This window comes from Dipodomys merriami, unplaced genomic scaffold (assembly GCF_024711535.1).
Source record: "Dipodomys merriami isolate MVZ:Mamm:240054 unplaced genomic scaffold, mDipMer1.0.p SCAF_177, whole genome shotgun sequence".
Lineage (NCBI taxonomy): Eukaryota > Metazoa > Chordata > Mammalia > Rodentia > Heteromyidae > Dipodomys > Dipodomys merriami.
This window is the reverse complement of record NW_027203126.1, coordinates 731430-752622: the sequence shown is the minus strand read 5'-3', so window position 1 is coordinate 752622 and position 21193 is coordinate 731430. Positions and strand designations below refer to the sequence as shown.

Below are 21193 nucleotides of genomic sequence, written 5' to 3'. Positions count from 1 at the left end.
CAAACAAGATTTCTCTTCATGTACTTCTTAGGTCTCATAAACTATTTGCATCATAATTGAATAGAAGTGCTTTGCCCATTAATTCCACATATAGACTAAATATTTTCCAGTACTGAATTCCTCATTTAGGACTTTTTTCTCTCCTGACATAAATCTTGTACCAAAGGTTCTTTTTTTCTTTTTTTTCTTTTTTTTTTTTTTTGCCAGTTCTGGGGCTTGAACTCAGGGCCTGGGCACTGTCTCTGAGCTTCTTTTTGCTCAAAGCTAGCAATCTATCACTTGGGCCACAGTACCACTTTTGGGTTTTTCTGTGTATGTGGTACTGAGGAATCAAACCAATGGCTTTATGCTTGCTAGGCAAGCCCTCTACCGCTAAGCCATATTCCCAGCCCAAAGGTTCAATTTTATGCAGAGATAAATAAATAGAAATCTAACATTTAAAATATGCAAGTAGAATTTTCAATAGTATTTTTCTGCTGACTTTCTAAACTGTTACTAGAAATAGTTTATAGTCAATCTTCCCACATACTGTGTGCTCAGTGTTCTGAACACTACTTCCTGAGAAATTTTATTTATTTTAATGTTTTTTGTTAGTCCTGGGGCTTGAACTCACGGCCTGGGGCACTGTCTCTGAGCTTTTTTGCTCAACGCTAGCACTCTACCACTTTGAGCTACAGTTACACTTCCAGTTTTGGGGTGGTTAATTTAGAGATAAGCGTTTTACAGACTTTGTGCCTAGGCTGCTTTGAATTGTGATCCTTGGATCTCAGCCTTGTGAGTAGCTAGGATTACAGGAGTGAGCCACCAGTATCCTGAGAAACTTCTTACTAATATTCTGTTCCTGAATACCTGCTAATACTTTTAAAAACTTTTTTTTTTCTACTTAGTTGGACCAGAATTCCAATGAAATTTCTGAAACATTTTACTTAAATTTTCTTAAAGCTGTCATTAACTAGTCAAAGACCAAATTAAGGTTACATGTTTTGATGGCATGCCTAATACTTTGTTGAATGGACTCTTATTTCAGTTCTGATGTCACATCACCTGTACTTCTATGTTGGATATGTATTCAAGTTCTCTTGGAAATTGATTAAATGTGTTTTGCTTTATTTGTCTTCTGTGGCAGCTGCATACCATTTCCTTTTAACTTGCCTGAATGAACCAGGGACCAGTGCACATGGGTTTGGATCTCTGATATAAATGTGAAAAGCAGATGGGGTCATTTAAGTGTCATTCTTTGAAATGAAATTGAGATGTTGTTTGCTTAGATATTTTGTTTAGACGCTTCCAATAGCCTACTCTCATGTGTAAAGGAATGCATTGCTCTTAGATCTATTTAAAAAGCCACACTGGCCAGGTACTGTGGCTCAAGCCTGTAATCCTTCCAACTCAGGAGGCTGAGGATCTGAGGATTGTAGTTCAAAGCCAGCCTGAACAGCAAAGTCCATGATACTCTTTATCTCCAACTAACCACCAAAAAGCCAGAAGTGGAGCTGTAGCTCAAGTGGTAGAGTGCTAGCCTTGAGTAAAAAAGCTCAGGGACAGTACCTTGTTCCTGAGTTCAAGCCCCATGACAGACCAAAACAAAACAAAAAAAATCCTAAGAACCATAAGCCAGCAGTGTTACTCAAGATGCATACTATACTCAATATTTGCTTTAATGGTTGCATACAAAACTACTGGTACATCAGATCATAGTTGTTAATAAAAGTTCTTTAAAATGTGTATATTTTAAGAAAAGTAAGTGAATAGTACTCAGCGTATGTGAGTAAAACAGTATTTGTTCAGGCTTGGGAAACAAGTTACTGGTGTCAAAGTTTATACTTCTTTTATCTACTTCTGTGTTTGTATGTGTACAGTACAGCCAAACCCATTTATGGATTTAGCTATCCCGCTTGTTGGAATTGAATCCTGCATAGGGTCTTCCGCACTCTAAAATCAGAAAACAATGATATGAATGGTATGCTAAACATGTTAGTATTTATAATTTCTGTCACTGATTCCCTTCAAATATTTGTGGAAAGAATTTAAGATACACAATTTCATACTGCTTCATTTTAGATGGTTGAGACCTTGTATAACAATGGTGCTAACTCTATATGGGAGCATTCTTTGCTGGACCCTGCCTCTATTATGAGTGGAAGACGTAAAGCTAATCCACAGGATAAAGTACAGTGAGTGGAATGTTTATAAATACTTCTGTTTCTTCACAACAAATGGGGTGTGCTGAAAGTGCAGCTATTTTTGATCAGCCTCCACAAGGGGAGGCAGGGCGGGGCAGCTGCTGGAAGCTTGGACTGAAGCAGGCAGGACCCTTCCACTTCTCCATGGCTACCTGACATGAGTTAGGGATCTCACCACTTGGGGGCCAAGACTTGCTTGTAATCAGACTTAAAAAGAAGAGGAAATCTAGTTTGGAACACCATTCCGCCTAATTCCTCACCTGTAAGATGGAACTAACTGCCACTTCCTCCTAAGTTTACAGTGAATTAAGAAAATTACACAGAGAAGAGGCATGCTATAAAAAGCAGTTATTCTGCAGACCCACCATTATAATGACTAATGTATGTTTTCAGACTTCAGGCCTTCAACACTGCTGAAACCTATTCCATCTTTGTTCGTTTTATTCTCGAGTAGGGGGTGGGGGATGCAGGTTACTTCCTCTTCTTACAATACAAAGAATGGGAAATGCTGAATCTGAACTGCAAGTGAACTGTTTTTGTTGTTGTTTTGTTTTGTTTTGTTTTTGAACCAGTCCCAATAAAGCAGAATTCATCAGAGCCAAGTATCAGATGTTAGCATTTGTCCACCGCTTGCCCTGCCGTGATGACGATAGTGTGACTGCCAAAGACCTTAGTAAGGTGGGTCACATTTAAAATACAGTCTCTAAACAAGCTGTATGGTGACTTGAAAAAATAGAAGGAATACAGAAGAACAAAATTTCATTTTTGTACACTTAATACCAGCTTTTTTTGTAATCATTTTTGTCTTTAATCTTAAGTTAAACGACAGCCATTCCTCCCGATAGAGGTACAGAGCAAAGAGGAAACGAGTGTCTAGAAACCTTTTCTTTTTTCCTACATGGTTTTAAAATTATATTGTGTTTAATTTGGAAATAGAAGCCACGTTTGTTTCTAGAAGAGATGAGAAAGTTTACAGGATGATTGATTGTTTGAAAAGGACTAGAGAACGAAATAGCAAAGGAAGAGGGCTAAGTTCTTCAGAGTTCTAGGTCGCATAGTGAGAAGAGTTTTCAGAAAGTAGGCTACAACTGAAAGCTATACTGTACAAGATGGTTTATTGTATAAGCAGATGGTATTCTCCTTTTGTTTGTTTGTTTTTGCCAGTCGTGGGGCTTGAACTCAGGGCCTGAGCACTGTCCCTGAGCTTCTTTAGCTGAAGGCTAGCAATCTACCACTTGAGCCACTTCCAGCGCCACTTCCAGTTTTTTCTGTTTATGTGGTGCTGAGGAATCGAACCCAGTGCTTCATGCATGCTAGGCAAGCACTCTACCACTAAGCCACATTCCCATCCCCAGATGGTATTCTTTATGTGGGTCTTAGAATGTTTTTGAGAGATGCTATGAAAAAAGATGCATCTTTTTTATTTGAAGCAGTGCTTTTGACATATGTCCGCAGAGCTTGGCCAGTCATAGTTCAAAATACTCTTTACCAAAACAAAAATATCCAAGGAAAAAAAAAACCAACTTATGTGTAGGTGTTAGAGTAGTTATTATTATTCCTATAATGAAGGTTATTATATCTTGGCTAATCCCAGGTAGATGTGAAGGAAGGAGATTCATGTTTTGAAAGGTTGAGCTTTTCTATGATGATATGGTGTGAGGCAGAGACCTGTAGTTGACATAGTATAGAATTTAAAGCCCTAGGCTCAATAACAATGAAAGCAGCTAATTATAACAGCATCTGAATTCACTGAGCATTTTCTTTTTTTTTTTTTTTTTTTTTTTGGGTCCGGTCATGGGGCCTGAACTCTGGGCCTGGGTGCTGTCCCATAGCTCTTCAGCTCTACCACTTGAGCCACAGCACCACTTCCGGCTTTTTTCTTTTTTCTTATGTGGTGATGAGGAATCGAACCCAGGGCCTCAGGCATGCAAGGCAAGCGCTCTACCACTGAGCCACCTTCCCAGCCCTCACTGAGCATTTTCTATGTACTAGGCTCAATGGTAGGCTCTTTATTATTGAATTCTTACAATAGCCCTGTTGATAGTTTTTTTTATCACTACTTTGAAGATTTTTTATTTTTCTCAGTCCTGGGGCTTAAACTCAGGGCCTGGGCACTGTCCCTGAGCTTCTTTTGCTCAAGGCTAGCACTCTACTACTTAAGTCACAGCGCCACTTCTGGCTTTTTCTGTGTATGTGGTACTGAGGAATCGAACCCAGGGCTTCATTCATGCCAGGCAAGCACTCTACCACTAAGCCACATTCTCAGCCCTTTATCACCACTTTAGAGATAAGGAAACTGAGGTTTCATCAACTTAAAGAACTTTCTCGAGGGGCTGGGGGTTTAGCTCAGTGGAAAGGCGCCCACTCAGTGCAAGCAAGGCCCTGGGTTCGGTCCTCAGTCCTGGGGGAAAAAAAAAAAAAAGAACTTTCTCGAGATTACAAAACTTGAAGATGATAGGGTTTGAAAATTCATGTCCCTCAAGAGTAGTTACTAGTAGTTGCTCATACTGCTTTTCCCTTAGGTTCTAATGGTGCTACTTTCTTGACCGAGTCCTGCCTTTTAGCAGATTAGCTCTAGTTTCAAAGCTCTGGTTTCCTTATCAGTAGTAAAGACCTGATGCTCAAGAGAGAGGGTGTTCCATCTATTATACTTAGCCAAATAAAGATTATGTGTTACTAATGTAACATATTAAAATAGGCTGCCAGCTGTTCTGGTACATAATTCCTGATGCTTTTAACAAATACTCTGTTTGTTTGTTTTTTGTGTATATTTTAGCAACTTCATTCAAGCGTGAGAACAGGGAATCTTGAAACCTGTCTGAGACTGCTATCTTTAGGAGCCCAGGCCAACTTCTTTCATCCTGTAAGAAAATACCTATTGATTCTGATAATAAATTGAAACTGAGTAGTGTTTATAGATTTTAGTTTATGTAATTTGTTATTTATTTTTGTCGGTCATGGGACTTGAACTCAGGGTCTGGGAACTGTCCCTGAGCTTTTCTACTCAGGCTAGTGCTCTACCACTTTGAACCACGGCTCTACTTTCAGTTTTTGGTAATTGGAGAAAAGAGGCTCGCAATCATTCCTGCCAGGGCAAGCTTGGATCCGCAATCCTTAGATCTCAGCCTCCTGAAGGTCTAGGATTATAAACATGAGCCACTAGCTCCCAGATTGTGTGATTTGCCAATTTTTTAAAATATATTTTTATTGTGAAAATACTGTACAGAAGGGTTGCCTTTTAATTTTGACTTTCAATTAATGATCCTTAGGAAAAAGGAAACACCCCACTCCATGTCGCCTCAAAAGCAGGACAGATTTTACAAGCTGAGTTGTTGGCAGTATATGGCGCTGACCCAGGTACCCAGGATTCTAGTGGGAAAACTCCTGTTGATTATGCAAGGTAGGAGGCCAATATTGTTGCCACTTCTCTCTTTTACAGTGGATATAACTTACTGCTAAGTCATTAAATTGTGATTGATTAATACTTAACCCCTTTAAAGATTTATATTTTATTTTGCAAATGAAGACATTTCAAATTATTAAGGTTTGCCTGGCAGAGTCACAGAAGGGTAGAATCATAAACCATTGTGTTTAGCTTCCCATTTTTTAATTTGATCCTGTATGGCACAATGGTGTTTGATTTGTAGTTGGAGTATAAGTCAGTTATTAAGAATTACAAAGGTCTGGTGGTGTAAGATCAACGGTAAGTGTTTGGCTAGCATACATAAGGCTTTGGCTTCCAGCCCTAATGCTGCAAAAAACAATACCTACTCTTTTTTTTTGTGCGGCAACAGGGTTTGAATTCAATGCCACATGTTTATTCTACTTCTTGATCTATTACTTTAGTCATATCACCATCTGTTTTTCTTTATCTTTCTGATAGAGTTTTGTGGTTTTGCCAGCCTTGGACTGTGATCCACATACTTAAATCCTGCCTAGCTGAGACCATTAGTGTGCACCACCACATTGACTTATTGGTTGAGATGGGATCTTGCTAACATTTTGCTTTGAGCTAGCTCCAATTTCTGTCCTCCTGATCACTGACTTCTGACTAGCTGTGATTACAGGGTAGACCACCACACCTAGCCCAAATTTCTCTCTCTCTCTCTCTCTCTCTCTCTCTCTCTCTCTCTCTCTCTCTCTCTCTCTCTGTGTGTGTGTGTGTGTGTGTGTGTGTGTGTGTGTGTGTGTGTGTGTGTGTGTGTGTGTGTGTGTGTGTGTGTGTGTGTGTGTGTGTGTGTGTGTGTGTGTGTTCGCACGCACACGTGCTTGTTGGTCCTGGGGCTTCAACTCAGGGCCTAGGCAACATCCCTGAGATTTTGTGCTCAAGACTATTGCTCAAGCCCTTGAGCCACAGCACCAATAATGGCTTTTTTGAGGTTAGTTGGAGATAAAAGTCTCATAGACTTTCCTGCTGTAGTGGACTTCAAACTGTAATCCTCAGCTCTCAGCCTCCTGAGTATCTAGATTACAGGTGTGCGATGGCACCAGCCCTAGTTAACATTTTTTTTATTTTGGGTCCGGTTGTGGGCCTGAACTCTGAGTCTGGGCACTGCCCCCCAACTCTTCAGCTCAAGGCTAGCGCTCTACCACTTGAGCCACAGCACCACTTCTGGATTGCTTTTTTGCTTATGGGTGCTGAGTAATCGAACCCAGGGCCTCAAGCATGCAAGGCAAGTGCTTTACCACTGAGCCAACTTCCCAGCCCAACATTTTTTTTTAAATGAAGTAAATTTTAAATTAGTCATTGGTATAGATAGATGTGCTTAGTGTACTAAAAGGTAAACGGTATTTATTTATTTATTTTTGCAGTCATGGGGCTTGAACTGGGGGCCTGGGCACTGTCTCTGAGCCTTTCTTCTCAGGGCTAGTGCTCTACCACTTTGAACCATAGCTCCACTTCCAGTTTTCTGGTGGTTAAATAGAGATAAGAGTTTCACAGACTTTCCTGCCTGGGCTGGCTTCAAATCATGATCCTCAGATCTCAGCCTCCTGAGTAGCTAGGATTACAGGTGTGAGCCACCAGCACCTGGTTAACTATAAATTTTTTATGGCAAACATATGGATAATCTCTGTGTAGTTCTTTAAATTTTTGAAAATTTGTTTATATTTTATTATATTTAAGTAGTTATACAGCTGGGTGCTGGTGGCTCACACCTAAAATCCTAACTACTCAGGAGGCTGAGATCTTAGGATCATGGTTCAAAGCCGGCCCAGGCAGAAAAGTCCTCATGAGACTATTATCTCCAGTTAACCCCTCAAAAACTGGAAGTGGAGCTAGCCTTGAGCACAAAGAAGCCCAGGGACAGCACTTAGGTCCTGAGTTCAAGCCCCACAACTGACAACAACAGCAAAAAAAAATTGTACAAAGGGGTTACCATTCAACAAATCATTTTGTAAGTACAATGCGTCTTGATCGATATCACCTCTTTCATTATGGTATGTGTTTTTGTTTGTGAGATGGGGTCATGATGTACAAATGTAAAAAACAAAAGCAAAAAAACCTGCTGTGTGAGATGGTTCATACATGTAATCTCAGCTATCTTAGGAGATGGAGATCTAGAGGGTTACAATTGGAAGCCAGACTGAGCAATAGATTAGTCAGACCCTATTTCAGCCAATAACCTGGTCATGATGGTGGTATTTATCTGTGGTACCAGCTATTTGAGGGAGGCTATAAATAAACATATTGAAGTCTGAGGTTGTCCCCAGACTAAAAACTCAAGACTACCTGTAAAAATAACACAAAATAGCAAAAAAGGCTTAGAGCATGGCTCAAGTGATAGAGCTACCTCCCCGGAAAGCCTGAGGCCCTGAGTTCAAACATCAGTATTGCAGAGAGAGAGAGAAAGAGAGAAAACACCATGTGTATGTTAAAAAGATGTGCACTAAATTGGAAGGTAGTCTGCAGTGCCTTGAATGGTGAGAAGAGAAACTAACTGAAAGTATATTTGGTCTTTGAAGAAGAAAGCCCACGGTAGTCTCTTATAATAATTTATATGTTGTGTTACTAAAAGATCCTGAGAGACATAAATATTTGGAGGGCTGGAGATATGGTTCAAGTGGTAGAGAGCTGTGAGCAAGAAAGCCAAACGAACCAGGCACCGGTGTCTCAGGCCTGTAATCCTAGCTACTCAGGAGGCTGAGATCTGAAGATCGCAGTTCAAAGCTAGCCCGGGCAGGAAAGTCCATAAGACTCTTATCTCCAATAAACCATTAGAAAACCAGATATGGCACTGTGGCTCAAGCGGTAGAGCGCTCGCCTTGAGCTAAAGAGCACAGGGACAGCACCCAAGCCGAGTTCAAGCCCCACGACTGACCAAAAAAAAAAAAAAGAAAGAAAGAAAAATGAAAGCCAAATGAGAACTCCAAGCCCTGAATTCCAAGTCCAGATACTAACACCAAAAAAAGCAGGGGGTGGGGGGGAGGGAGACAATCAAATATTTATTTCATGAGTGAGAAAAGACAATATTTTTTGTCATGGATATTGAAGATAAAGAAGTAAAAGTAGCTGCATATATGAATTCTTCAGTAGGTTGGCCTATTTCTTCCTGAATTAGTCCTTGAAGAGGTTTCTAGACTGTCACCGAGACTTGACTGGGCACACCAGAATTACCTGGGGGAAGGAGCATTCAAAATCTTGCTGCCTGGGCCCATTTAATACTGATTGAGAATTTCCAAGGAGTAAGGTGACACCTTTTGGGTGTATGTCTAATTTTTGTAGTGCTAGGCTTTGTGCATGTTAGGCAAGTGCTCTATTACTGGGCCATGTCCTCAGCTTTCCAGAGGGATGAGGCCTGGACATTGTATCTTTCTGGAAACACTGATTAACTTTTGGGAATCTCTACCCTCAACCATTAATTTTATTTTCTCACGTAAATGAGGTTTGTCTTTATCCCTCTCATAAGTCCTTAAATTTATTAAGTATTCTATTTGGAATAGAATAAAGGAAAGAGGATACTAGGGGTGGAAAAAGAAAAAAAAAAACAAAACTAACAACCCAGTTTGCAAAGGTGGAACTCAAAGTAGATCTTAACAATCTATAGACAAAGGTTGATTATTCTAAAACATCATGTTTGATAAAGTGCTCAGGTGTCTTGGGATGTCTTTGTACTGTTATACTCAAAAGTCAGTGACTAGTGCAGTTTCAATGGATCTTTGTGGATTTTTTTTGGTAGGCAAGGAGGGCACCATGAACTGGCAGAGCGCCTTGTAGAAATACAGTATGAGCTGACTGACAGACTGGCCTTCTATCTCTGTGGCAGGAAACCAGGTGAGTAAAAGGACAACAACCTTACCACATCTCCAAGTCTAGAACATTCTGGAAAAACAAGTTGGGTAACTTTTTTTTAATAACCTCTGTATTAACATATCCTAAAGAAAATGGTTAATAAAGTTTTTTTTTTTTATTTGAAAGGGTAAGAGAGCTGTAGAATTGTTTTGTTTTGTTTCATGATAGAGTCTTACCATGCAACCCAATTGGCCCTGACTTCAGAAACCTCCTGCTTCCACCTCACGGGTGTAACATTATCTGTATAAGCCACCAAGCCCAGCTTTTTCACTGTAGTTTTTCCAGTTTAGTGTAAAAGATATAAAATTGATCCAGTCTCCTTGAATTTTTAGTTGTTAAAACTTCGTTGTAGCTCTAGAGAAGAGACTGAAGAATCAAAGAACATAACCAAATCAAAGCTGAATGTGTACTACAGTTCTTAAACATCATGGGACTAGCAATGAAAAAGCAAAGCAGTAACCCTTGTTATTTGTATTCTTCCATCTAAAGATGGACAAAAGTCCAGAAATGAACTGCCATTTAACCAGCCTTGCTATTTGTAATATGCAACAAGGGAGCAAACTATGTTCTGTGAACCAACTCATTTTATTAAATGAAATTATTATAAGCTAACCATACCTGCCTACTTATTCCTATTTATGGCTATTTTCAAACAACAGCAGCAGAATTGAATAGATAGCGTGTTGTGGCAGCTTGCTACAAAGCCTAAAATATTTACTGTGTGGGCCGGGCGCCGGTGGCTCACGCCTGTAATCCTAGCTACTCAGGAGGCTGAGATCTGAGAATCGCGGTTCAAAGCCAGCCCGGGCAGGAAAGACCGTGAGACTCCTATCTCCAATAAACCACTAGAAAACCGGAAGTGGCGCTGTAGCTCAAGTGGTAGAGCGCTCGCCTTGAGCTGAAGAGCTGAGGGACAGCGCCCAAGCCCAGAGTTCAAGCCCCATGACCGACAAAAAAAAAAATATTTACTGTGTGGCCACATATATAAAATGTTTGCCAACCCCTGGTGTATAATGTCCACAGAGATTTTTCCACCTAGGTTGGCTTTGAACCATGATCTCAGTATTCTAAGTAGCAAGGATTACAGGACTAAGACACCAGCCTGGTTCAACATGTATCTTTTTAAAAATATAACAATAGGGTAGACAGTAAAGATGGAGTTCTAATCAAACCCCAAATCAACTGGTTCTGGATGATATAGAATATTCTATCTGAGTACATATGCTCTTGAACAAGGTAAGCCATCTGGTGCTTAAAAGGACCATAGAAAATCTAAAGGAATTAGGTGCCCGCAAAGCATTTTATTATCTGGCCATACTGGAATAAAGCTAGAAATCGACTTTAAAGTATTCAACTGCTTAGAAATCAAACAACACACTTCCATGGGTCCAAAAGGAAGTTTCAAAGAGAATTAGAAAAATTAGAAAATATATTCAACTAAATGAAAGTATCAAATTGTAGCTAGCATAATGGTATAGGGAAATTTATGTCATTAAATGATTTAACTAGGGAAAAAAGTTGAAAATCAAGCTTCCTCCAAAGAAACTGAAAAAGGAAAAAATAAACACAAAGCACACAGAAAACAGGAAATAATAGAGTGGGAATCAAAGAAATTGGAAGAGGAAAATAGATAAAAAACAATGAAACCAAAAACAGATTATTTATAAAGACCAATAAGATTGACAGATGTCTTGTCATACTGCTTTTTATAAAAAGGAAAGAGTACAAAGATGTAGAAATCACTTAAACACCACCTGAGAGGGGAAAATAACTTTAAAGGATAATAAAAAATAGCTTTTTTTTTTTTTTTTTTTACTGGTCCTAGGGCTTGAACTCTGGACCTGGGTGCTGTTCCTAAGCTGCTTTGTGTTCAAGGCTAGCTCTCTACCATTTGAGCCACAGCCCTACTTCTGGCATTTCTGAGTAGTTTATTGGAGATTAGAGTTTCATGGACTTTTCTGCTCAAGCTGGCTTCAAACCTTGATCCTCAAATCTCAGCCTCCTGAGTAGCTAGGATTACAGGCATTAGCCATGAGCACCTGGCTAAAAAATATCTTTGAATGTAGTTCAATGGAAAAGCACTTGCTTAGCATATCCAAGTCCCTGGGTTTAATCCCTGTCACTGCAAATAATTGCATAATTAGGACAGCTTAGATAAAATGAACTAATTCCTTGAAAGCCACAGACTACCAATACCTCTCCTAAAAGGAGATAATGTAATTATGATATATTATTTTTCTTTTTATGGTGCTGGGAATTAAACCTACATGTTAATTTAAGCTGCCTACCACTGAGCTACATTCCCAGCCCTATAAATCCTTATTTCAAAGAATTTGGTTTCGTATTTTAAAATATAAATATAAAATATAAAACCAAGGCCCACAAAGATAGGAGAAAGAGTACCTCTCATATTTGTTGAGAGGTAGTATGATTACTGCAGTCAGTACAAAAAACTAAGCTTCATGAGCATAGAAAAAAAGTCCTTACCAAGTTTTAGCAGATTAAATCCAACAATATATAAAAAGAAAAATACAAGTCAATGGTGGCTTGCTTCTATCATTATAGCTACTCAGGAGGCTGAGTGAGAGAGAAATCTGTTCATGGCCCAGGCAGAAAAGTCTGAGACATTCATCTACAAAATATATAGCAAAAAGCTTGACTGGAAACATGGCTCAATTGATAGAATGCCAGCCAAGCAAACAAGCTGATGAATGAACACAGGGCCTGAAGTTCGAACTCCATTACAACCAAAATATATATGTATAAATATAAAACCAAGAGGAATTTCCCATATGGAAGCCTGATTCATACATTATTTGGAAATCAGCTAATCCACATCGCCTTAGCACAATAAAAGAAAAATTATGCAATCATCAGTTGATATAGAAAAAGACATTCAGCCAAAATTGACATCATTCATGATTTTTAAAAAATCTTATCAAATTAGGAACAGATGGGGCTTACTTAACCTGATACTTTTGCTCTCAGATATGGAATCATGCTGGTATGTCCAATCTCACTACTCCTATCAGTATCACACTAGAAATCCTGATTACTCCATGTGAAGGCAAGAAAAGTAGATAAAAGACATTGAAGAGGGAAAAATAAAACTCTTCTACCTGTAATAACATAATTTCTATGTAGAAAATCCCAAGGAACCTATATAAAAATGCTTAAGACTATTGCATTTAATAGGATTACAGAATACAAAGTCCACAGCCCAAAATCTTATGTTTTAGACTAGCAGTGAACAGTTGGAAACTGAAACTAGAAAAACAGTATTTATAATAGTTCCCAATACTTAGGTATATACCTTACCTCCCCTCAAAATTATATATATGTATGTATGTATGTACATATGCACATGCACGGAGACACATGCAGTATTTACAGATTGGTAAATTCAATATATCCAATGTGTCAGTTCTCCACGATATAGGATATAAGTTCTATTCAAGAGTTTTCTTGGATACAGATATTCTGATTCTAAAACAGGAAGTCAAAGGAATTAGACTAGTCAAGACCGTTTAACAAAAGGATATTGTGGAAAGAAGCACACTAACTTCTTTTTTTAAAATAAGTTTTTATTGTGAAAATACTGTACAGAGGGGTTACAGTTACATGAGACACTAAATTCTAAGACTTACAGAAAACTCTATAGTATGTAAGACACAGTGGTATTGAAGTAGTAAACACATGGGTCAATAGGGAATTCAGAAAAAGACATATCGGTTATAAAATTATCAGTTCATAAATGTTTTTGACCAAAGTGCAAAGGTAATTCAGCAGAACATACCATATTGGAACAACTGGACTCCATGGCAAGAGAATGAACTTTTCAATCCAAAATCTTAAACTTTATACAAACATTAGCACAAGCCCAGTGCCTTTGTCTCATACTTGTAGTTCTAACTACTTGAGAGGCTGAGATTGGAAGGATTATGATTTGAGGTCAGTCCAGGAACCCTTTCTCAATTTATTGCTGGGCATGGTGGAGCATGCTTGGGTCCTAATTACATGGGTGGCTGAGGTAAGGAGGACTGTGATTCCAGGCCAGCCCAAGAAGAAAAGTCCACAGGACTTCATTTCAGTGAAAGAAGCAGGCAGGGCATGGTGACATGCAACTCTTATACCAGGAGGAAGTGGAAAATAGGAGGATTGAGGTCTAGATTCATGTCCAGTCAGGAAGAAAGAAAAAAATAATTAGCTTAATAAAGCTTTGGAGGAAATCATTTGGCAATAGAGTATCTGTGTAGCAAGCACAAGGTCCTAAGTTTAAATCCAGTATCACCAATTTGAAAAAAAATAGGCCAAAAAACAGTAATTAATGCTGGAGGCTTTTGGTTCATGCCTTTAATCCTATCTACTTAGAAGGCGGAGATTTGAAGATAGAGGTTCAAAGCCAAGCCATACACATTTGAGAGACTTAACCTCCAAGTAAAAAAGCCAAAATAGAACTGTGGTTCAAAGGGTAAAGTGCAGCCTTGAACAAAAAAAAAAAACAAACAAACCCTAAGAAAGCATGAGACCCTAACATCGGGTGTCAGTACAAATGTGTGTGTGTGTGTGTGTGTGCGTGTGCGCGCGCGCACACACACACACACACACACACACACACACACACACACACAATAACTAAATTGGGTCATTGTCTTAAATATTAACCTAAACTATAAAACTTTTAGAACAAAATATTGGGGAGAGTCTTTGCGATCTTGAATTAAAGTTCTTAATATTAAAGTTCTTTTTTTTTTTTTTTTTAAATTTGGTTGGTCATGGGGCTTGAACTCTGGGCCTGGGCGCTGTCCCTCAGCTCTTCAGCTCAAGGCAAGCGCTCTACCACTTGAGCCACAGCACCACTTCCAGTTTTCTAGTGGTTTATTAGAGATAAGAGTCTCACAGACTTTCCTGCCTGGGCTGGCTTTGAACTGCAACCCTCAGATCTCAGCCTCCTGAATAGCTAGGATTACAGGTGTGAACCACCAGGTCCAGGCTTTGTTTTTAATATTATTACAAAATTTAATATTGCTGGGGACAGGTGGCTCGTGCCTGTAATCCTAGTTACTCAGGAGTTAATTCATCTCCCTCAACATTTTTCCATGGCTAAAGATCATCTGTTATCTTGGGGGTGCACTTACAACTTTTGGCTGAGCTTCGGTTTTCTACTGAATGATGTCTAACAAAAGAGGAGGTGAAGGCTCCTGCCTTTACCAGAAAACCGGAAGTGGTGCTGTGGCTCAAGTGGTAGAGCACTATTCTTGAGCTGAAGAACTAAGGGACAGTACCCAGGCTCAGAGTTCAAGCCAAAGGACCAACAAAAATCAAAAGAGGTGATTCTTGATTCTGCACAGTTTTTCAGGGATTTGTAGCTAATCTGGCAACTACTGTTATCCTAAATTCATAGTTGCAGGAAATATTAACTGTAAAATTTAAATTGAGAAAATAATGAGCATGTTCTTTTACAGACCTTACGAGTATTTCTATGAATAAAATGTTGGTTTCTGTTTCAGATCACAAAAATGGACAGCACTTTATAATACCTCAAATGGCAGACAGGTAAGGCAATTGGATACCAGTCGATTTTATTTGCCCCCTCCCCAATATTTCCCTGGTGATATAGTGCTTGAGCAGTATATTTTATTTGTGTTTTAACAAAGCCCATACATTTTTCTCTTTTACGGCTATACAATGTGGAAATAAGACTGCTGTAAGTAAACCACCATATAAAACTTAAGTTTGAAAGCATACAAGTAACTAGTTTATTAATAAGGAAATTGGAGTCAGTAATAATAACCACAGTTTTAACCAGTTATGATAGTACATTGTATTAATAGATTATATATACAAATATTTCTGGGTCATGGAGTTTCTGTTCTTTGTCCATAATAAGTGATCAGTAAACCTCTTTCATCTAGGGCCCAGATGAGTGTTTTAGGCTCTGAGCCATACAGCCTATGGTAGCTATTCAGCTTTACCATTGTAGACAAAAGCATTGAGCAAAAATTGGGCACTGAGTAAAAATGGGCATGTCTTTTTCCAGTAAAATTTTATTTCTGGATACTGACTCTTGAATTTCATTAAACTTTCACATTTTATGAACTGTTATTCTTTCTCTTCCCCAACCATTTAAAAATATAAAAGCAATTCTTAGCTGATAGGCTGAACAGATACAAGGCCAACTTTGCTGTGTGAAATCAGATGAGGTCATTGTTACAGGAATGAACCTTAAATCCTATTTAGGCTTTGTACAAATACTGTCAGGGGTTTATGAAATGATTACCTACTATTCTAGATGCAATCTTGCCATTCCAGTTTTTCACAGTTTCTTTTTATTTTTTCTGATGGTGCTGTGGATGGAACTCAGGACGTCATGCATGATAGGTAGAAATTCTACCACTGAGTCACATCCACAGCTCTTTAATACTTCAATACTTACATAAGGGCCTAAAGATTAAGCTAGCAGTTGTTTTGTCATTGATTTGGTGGGCAATTTTTTTTCTCTACCATTTTATATAACTATTGTATTTCTAGAATGAGTTACTTTGGCCAGATTATTTCCATTTCCTTACTTATCTCTTCGACTATAGAATGCTTGAGTTGGACAGTGTTCATTAACTGTAATAATATTTTCATAACCTGAGTATCTTAATCTTCTACAGACTTCACAAATGTGGTTCTATTTCTTTGCTTACTTGTTTTGTACATTTTCTTAGCAGCCTGGATTTGTCTGAATTGGCAAAAGCTGCTAAGAAGAAACTTCAGTCTGTGAGTATCTCTTTACTGGTGGACACTATTACGGGAATTCATGTATCCAGTGGTACCTATTGTCAGTCCAAGTTACCCATTACATTTGATGACTTTATTTCATGTTTTGAGGTGATGTTAAATTAGAAACAGATTGTTGAGTTCACTGTTATATGTAACAAGTCCAAAAGCACAATTAACTTTAGCATATCTAATTCACTGGCTCTGCCTCAAATACGCCCATTTTTCTGTCATGTTAAGAGTGAAACCTGCACCTATGTTATTAGGAAGTTGGTTTCCCTCAGGAGAGTTCCCTGTTTCTTTCCCTGGAATTACTTCTGGTAGCCACATAGGATGCTAGGGAATGTTAAAAGTTGATGCTGGCAAGGTGATGAGTTCTGTATTCACTTATGCCATGGTGTAACTCTCATTGCCCATCTCTACCATTGATCCAAACATTTTTAAAGCTGGCCGTGACCTTAGGTCCAGACTCATATATATCTGAAAGTCATTTTTATCTGTGTCTTTATAAACTTCCCACCTCAGCCTCAGCCCCAGAAAACTGACTACTCCAAGAACAATTTCCCTTTGTCCACTCCTTCACGTGAAGCCTCAAAGGGTGCTTCCTGGCCACTGTAGCCACCAGATTGTCCTCATTGTTTTGTGGATCAGATCCAAGATTTATAGCTTCTTTCTGTGACCTTTAAGGAATGCCATCCAACTCTCACCTTTCAGAGCTTGTCTTACTTTTCCATCTGGTTCTGTATGTATGTGTCTCATATGTTGATGGGTTAACACTTTCTGAGACCAAGAGCTGTTGTCTTTAAATCCTTTTCTAGGAATCTTATTCTGTCTGCACATTTGCCTTACCCAGCTAACATAACTTTTAGCATTCTCTATAGTGTAGGGAGCAGCTCACCCAGAGCCCTACTCTGAAATGGCAGCTTCCCTAATTTGTGACTTTCTGCTCATTCCCCCTTTCACAAAAGATCCTTCTTAGAAACCTCATATATTAAATAACATAAAATTAACTTGCCCTTATTAGTATTTAACTGTATTATGAAATAAATGTGTTTTATGTAATTTGTCTGGTGTCTCTTTGTTCTATATATATGGTTTTGTGTGTCTGTGTTTTATTGCCTTTCTTAAACTAGGAGCTCATATAGTATAAAGATGATTAAGATAATATATTTTGGAAGCACAAAATATCACATGGTTTCCTTTTTTTTTTTTTTTCCTTCCTGCTAGTCCTGGGCTTAACTCAAGGTCTGGGTGCTGTCCTTGAGGGTTTTTTTTTGTGGGTTGTTTTTGGGGGGGTCCGTTCGTGGGGCCTGAACTCTGGGCCTGGGCACTGTCCCTCAGCTCTTCAGCTCAAGGCTAGTGCTCTACCACTTGAGCCACAGCGCCACTTCTGGCTTTTTTCTTTTTGTTTATGTGGTGCTGAGGAATTGAACCCAGGGCCTCATGCATGAAAGGCAAGCGCTCTTACCACTGAGCCAGCTTCCCAGCCCCTGTCCTTGAGTTTTTTTGCTTAAAGCTAGTGCTCTACCATTTGAGCTACAGCTCCACTACCAGCTTTTTCATGGTTAATTGGAGAAAAGAGTCTCTTGGACTTTTCCTGCCCAGCTGGCTTCAAACCACGATCCTCAGGTCTCAATTTTCTGAGTAGCAAGGATTACTAGTGTGAGCAACAAGCTCCCAGTGTGGTTTCATTTTAATTACTCATAAACTTACATATAACTTACCTTGATAAAATCCAGATTCTCTTTGACTCTTCTGGTATTTGCTAGGTTAGAAACCATGAAAGCTGAGATGATGTCTATAGTGTCTAGCATGCAGCAGGCATTAAATATCTTGGTCAGAGTTTGATATGGTTCTCAAGAACTCAGGGTGTAGGTCAGATTGATCAGGTGTACCCCTTGGCCCTGCAAAGCACCTTATCCAACCCTGTAAGTTGGTGGTGTCCCCTGGAAAAGGCAGAAAATTATATAGTAGGGCATCCTTAGACCAACAGCACTATTAAATTAGAATACACTATCAGACTAGAACTACTAGATAAGAGGGAGCTGCCTTTATCAGCTGTTATGACTTGGTGGTTTCCTTGAAGGTAGCTGCTTAAACAATGCCAGAATAGCATTCATTCTACATTATCTTCCTCCTCTCCTCTCTTCCCTTCCCACCTCCCTTCCTCCCTTTCTTTCTTCCTCTTTCCCCCTACCTTCCCTCCCTGCCTCCATCTCTCCCTCTCTTTTCTCCTTTCTTCCTAATAAGAGAACTATAACAGAGATCAATGTATATATGACTTAGTAAATGTTAACATTTTAAGAGGCTTAAACCTGAATCTTAGTTTTTTCGCTAATTAGCTTTGTGGCTTTGAGCTACCTACTAACTTCTATGCCTTAGTGTTCTTGTGTGTGCAGTGGAACAGTGGTAAATCCTATCTTCATAGAAGTGGTTGTATTAAATATGATGATGTAAACATAGTAACTCAGATGTAGCCCCTAGTCAATGTTGGCTGTTGTCATTGTTAAGTGATAATAACATCAGTTTGTTGTTCCTTAGAGAAAGAAACAAGGTATTTCCAATAACATCAGTTTGTTGTTCCTTAGAGAAAGAAGGTATTTCCTAAGCACATTCAAGTTCCCAACCTTATTATCTTGTCTAGAAACAGACTTTTACATTTTTAATTAAAAATGTAATTAAAAATCAAAGATGCTGAAATGATCCTCAATTACTAGTTCTTAATCAACTCAGACTCAGTGTTATGGAGGGTTTTTTCAGTTATTTTTTCAAAACAGATTGTTTTGTACCTGTTTTATATTTATAACACCATATAGTTATAGGAATTTTATATTTAAACTGTTGTGTTTTTTTTTTTTTTTGGTTGGTCGTGGGGCCTGAACTCTGGGCCTGCGTACTGTTCCTCAGCTCTTCAGCTCAAGGCTAGTGCTCTACCACTTGAGCCACAGCACCACTTCTAGCATTTTCTGCTTATGTGGTGCTGAGGAATTGAACCCAGGGCCTCATGCATGCAAGGCAAACAGTACCACTGAGCTACCTTTCCAGCCCAATTGTTTTGGTTTTTGAGAACAAGTCTCACTGTAGCCCAGGCTGGCTTCCTACTTATGTAATCCAGACTGGCCTGGAACTTGTGATTTTCCTGGTTCAGTCTGCTAAGTTCTGGGGTTGAAGTTATATCCCCTCATGTCTAGCTCTGTAACCAACATTTTAAATGGCTGCATAAAAGATATTCAAATCAGCCTGAGTGAATATTTCCTTAGTTGCATGTACTATTTGCAGATGGGAGCTATGTAGTGGGAAGTATAACAAACTCAGCATCTGCCCTCACAGAGCAGGGAACATTAAAAAGTGCAAGTGTCAGGATGAGTTTCATGAGGCAGAAAGGATACAGCTGGAGCTGCCTTGGCAGGGGCTTGTACTTGTCTGAGTTGGGAAGAGATCGCCCCCATCCCATCCCTGTCCCTGGCTGCTGTCAGTTAGCCCCCTCTGTCTGTGTGGTGTTTGTGTCATGAGCTGACACCATACAACATGCTGGTTAGTCAGGTTATGATTTGCTAGGAGGACTGCTGCCTGAGTGCTTTTTATCCACTCTGTCAGCACATTTTCATTTCTTTGTCCTACCAGGACTTGGGATTGCCTACTTTTGGGGGGCTTGACAAATGCCCTGAAGGGCAGAAGAGACAGTACTGTCAAAAGAGAGCAGAGAATGAGCCTGCCTTTAGGTGATGTGTTAGTTACTTTGTGCCTTTTCAGTAGCAGCAACCCTGTTTGTGTGTTACAGAGCAGTAATGTTGCTGAGGATGGCAGATGTTTCTAGAGGAAATACTATCTGCTTAATAGTGGGTATTTACCAGGCACTAGCTTTGAATAGACATTGGAGGTAAAATGGTGAATAAGTCATAGTCCCCTCTTCTGGTGTTAATCATTGTCCCTTGTATCCCTGATATTTTTTTCCTTTCAGCTAAATAATCATTTGTTTGAAGAACTTGCCATGGATGTTTACGATGAAGTTGACAGGCGAGAGACTGATGCAGGTGACTTACCATGTGGCTTTCCTAAGCTTCTGTTATCACTAGGCAGTGTCTAGCTGCCAGCCTCAGTGTTTTACTTGCCCAATTTCTCCTGTCCTCCTAATGCGTGTATCAACATATACTTTTGCGTATGTTGGCTTCAAGAGTGTGCTTCCCCAAGTCTCCCTAGTAACGTGTGAGCTGTGCCTCCCAGCGGAGCCGTGGCACCCCAGATGTGATGAGATTCTATCTCTGGCTCTTTCCTCTGGCTAGTCTGGCTTGCCACGCAAAACCACAGCACCCTGGTAACTGAGACAACCGTCGTCCCCTTTCTTCCGGTCAATCCTGAGTACTCATCAACACGAAACCAGGCAAGTGGCTTAATTTGAAAACTAAGTAGTGATATTTGAGGAGTAGTTGATGTCATGGTATTTCCCTTTTCCAAAATGAGTATTGTGTTTCAATTGATTAAAATCTACTATCTTGGGGCTGGGAAGGTGGCTCAGTGGTAGAGCGCTTGCCTTGCATGCCTGAGGCCCTGGGTTTGATTCCTCAGCACCACATAAGCAAAAAGAAAAAAGCCGGAAGTGGTGCTGTGGCTCAAGTGGTAGAGCGCTAGCCTTGAGCTGAAGAGCTGAGGGACAGCGCCCAGGCCCAGAGTTCAGGCCCCACGACCAGAACCAAAAAAAAAAAAAAATCTACTATCTTGTATATACATAAACATACATGCAACTCAAAAATTGATAAGAAAAGAGGTGGATGGGAGCAAATGATTGAAAATGAATATAAAACACTTCATAGAAGAAATATAAATGACTTACAGATGGCAAGAAATGTTTGACCTGACCAGTAATCAAAGAAAGCAACTGGAAGGAAAATTGACATTAGCTCCAAGCTAATGATGAGCAGGTTGGGCTTTCTCATGCTACAGAAAAGATTTTAAG

The 21193-nt window shown here is 39.4% G+C and overlaps 1 protein-coding gene across 8 annotated transcripts in view; it reads left to right on the top strand.

Annotated features, from left to right (window-relative positions):
• Positions 1-21193, top strand: part of LOC138829837 (ARF GTPase-activating protein GIT2) — a 54439-nt gene that overhangs the window by 5580 nt on the left and 27666 nt on the right. For 4 of the 8 annotated variants that reach the window (XM_070026384.1, XM_070026382.1, XM_070026380.1 and 1 more), the window contains exons 3-11: positions 2062-2174; positions 2756-2861; positions 4960-5046; positions 5453-5583; positions 9362-9456; positions 14985-15030; positions 16191-16239; positions 20201-20273; positions 20523-20620. In XM_070026384.1, the coding sequence (XP_069882485.1) occupies positions 2062-2174; positions 2756-2861; positions 4960-5046; positions 5453-5583; positions 9362-9456; positions 14985-15030; positions 16191-16239; positions 20201-20273; positions 20523-20620 (798 nt within the window). Of the gene's footprint in view, positions 1-2061; positions 2175-2755; positions 2862-4959; positions 5047-5452; positions 5584-9361; positions 9457-14984; positions 15031-16187; positions 16240-20200; positions 20274-20522; positions 20621-21193 lie in introns of all 8 variants that reach the window. The other 4 variants (XM_070026383.1, XM_070026381.1, XM_070026379.1 and 1 more) reach the window with 1 other exon arrangement.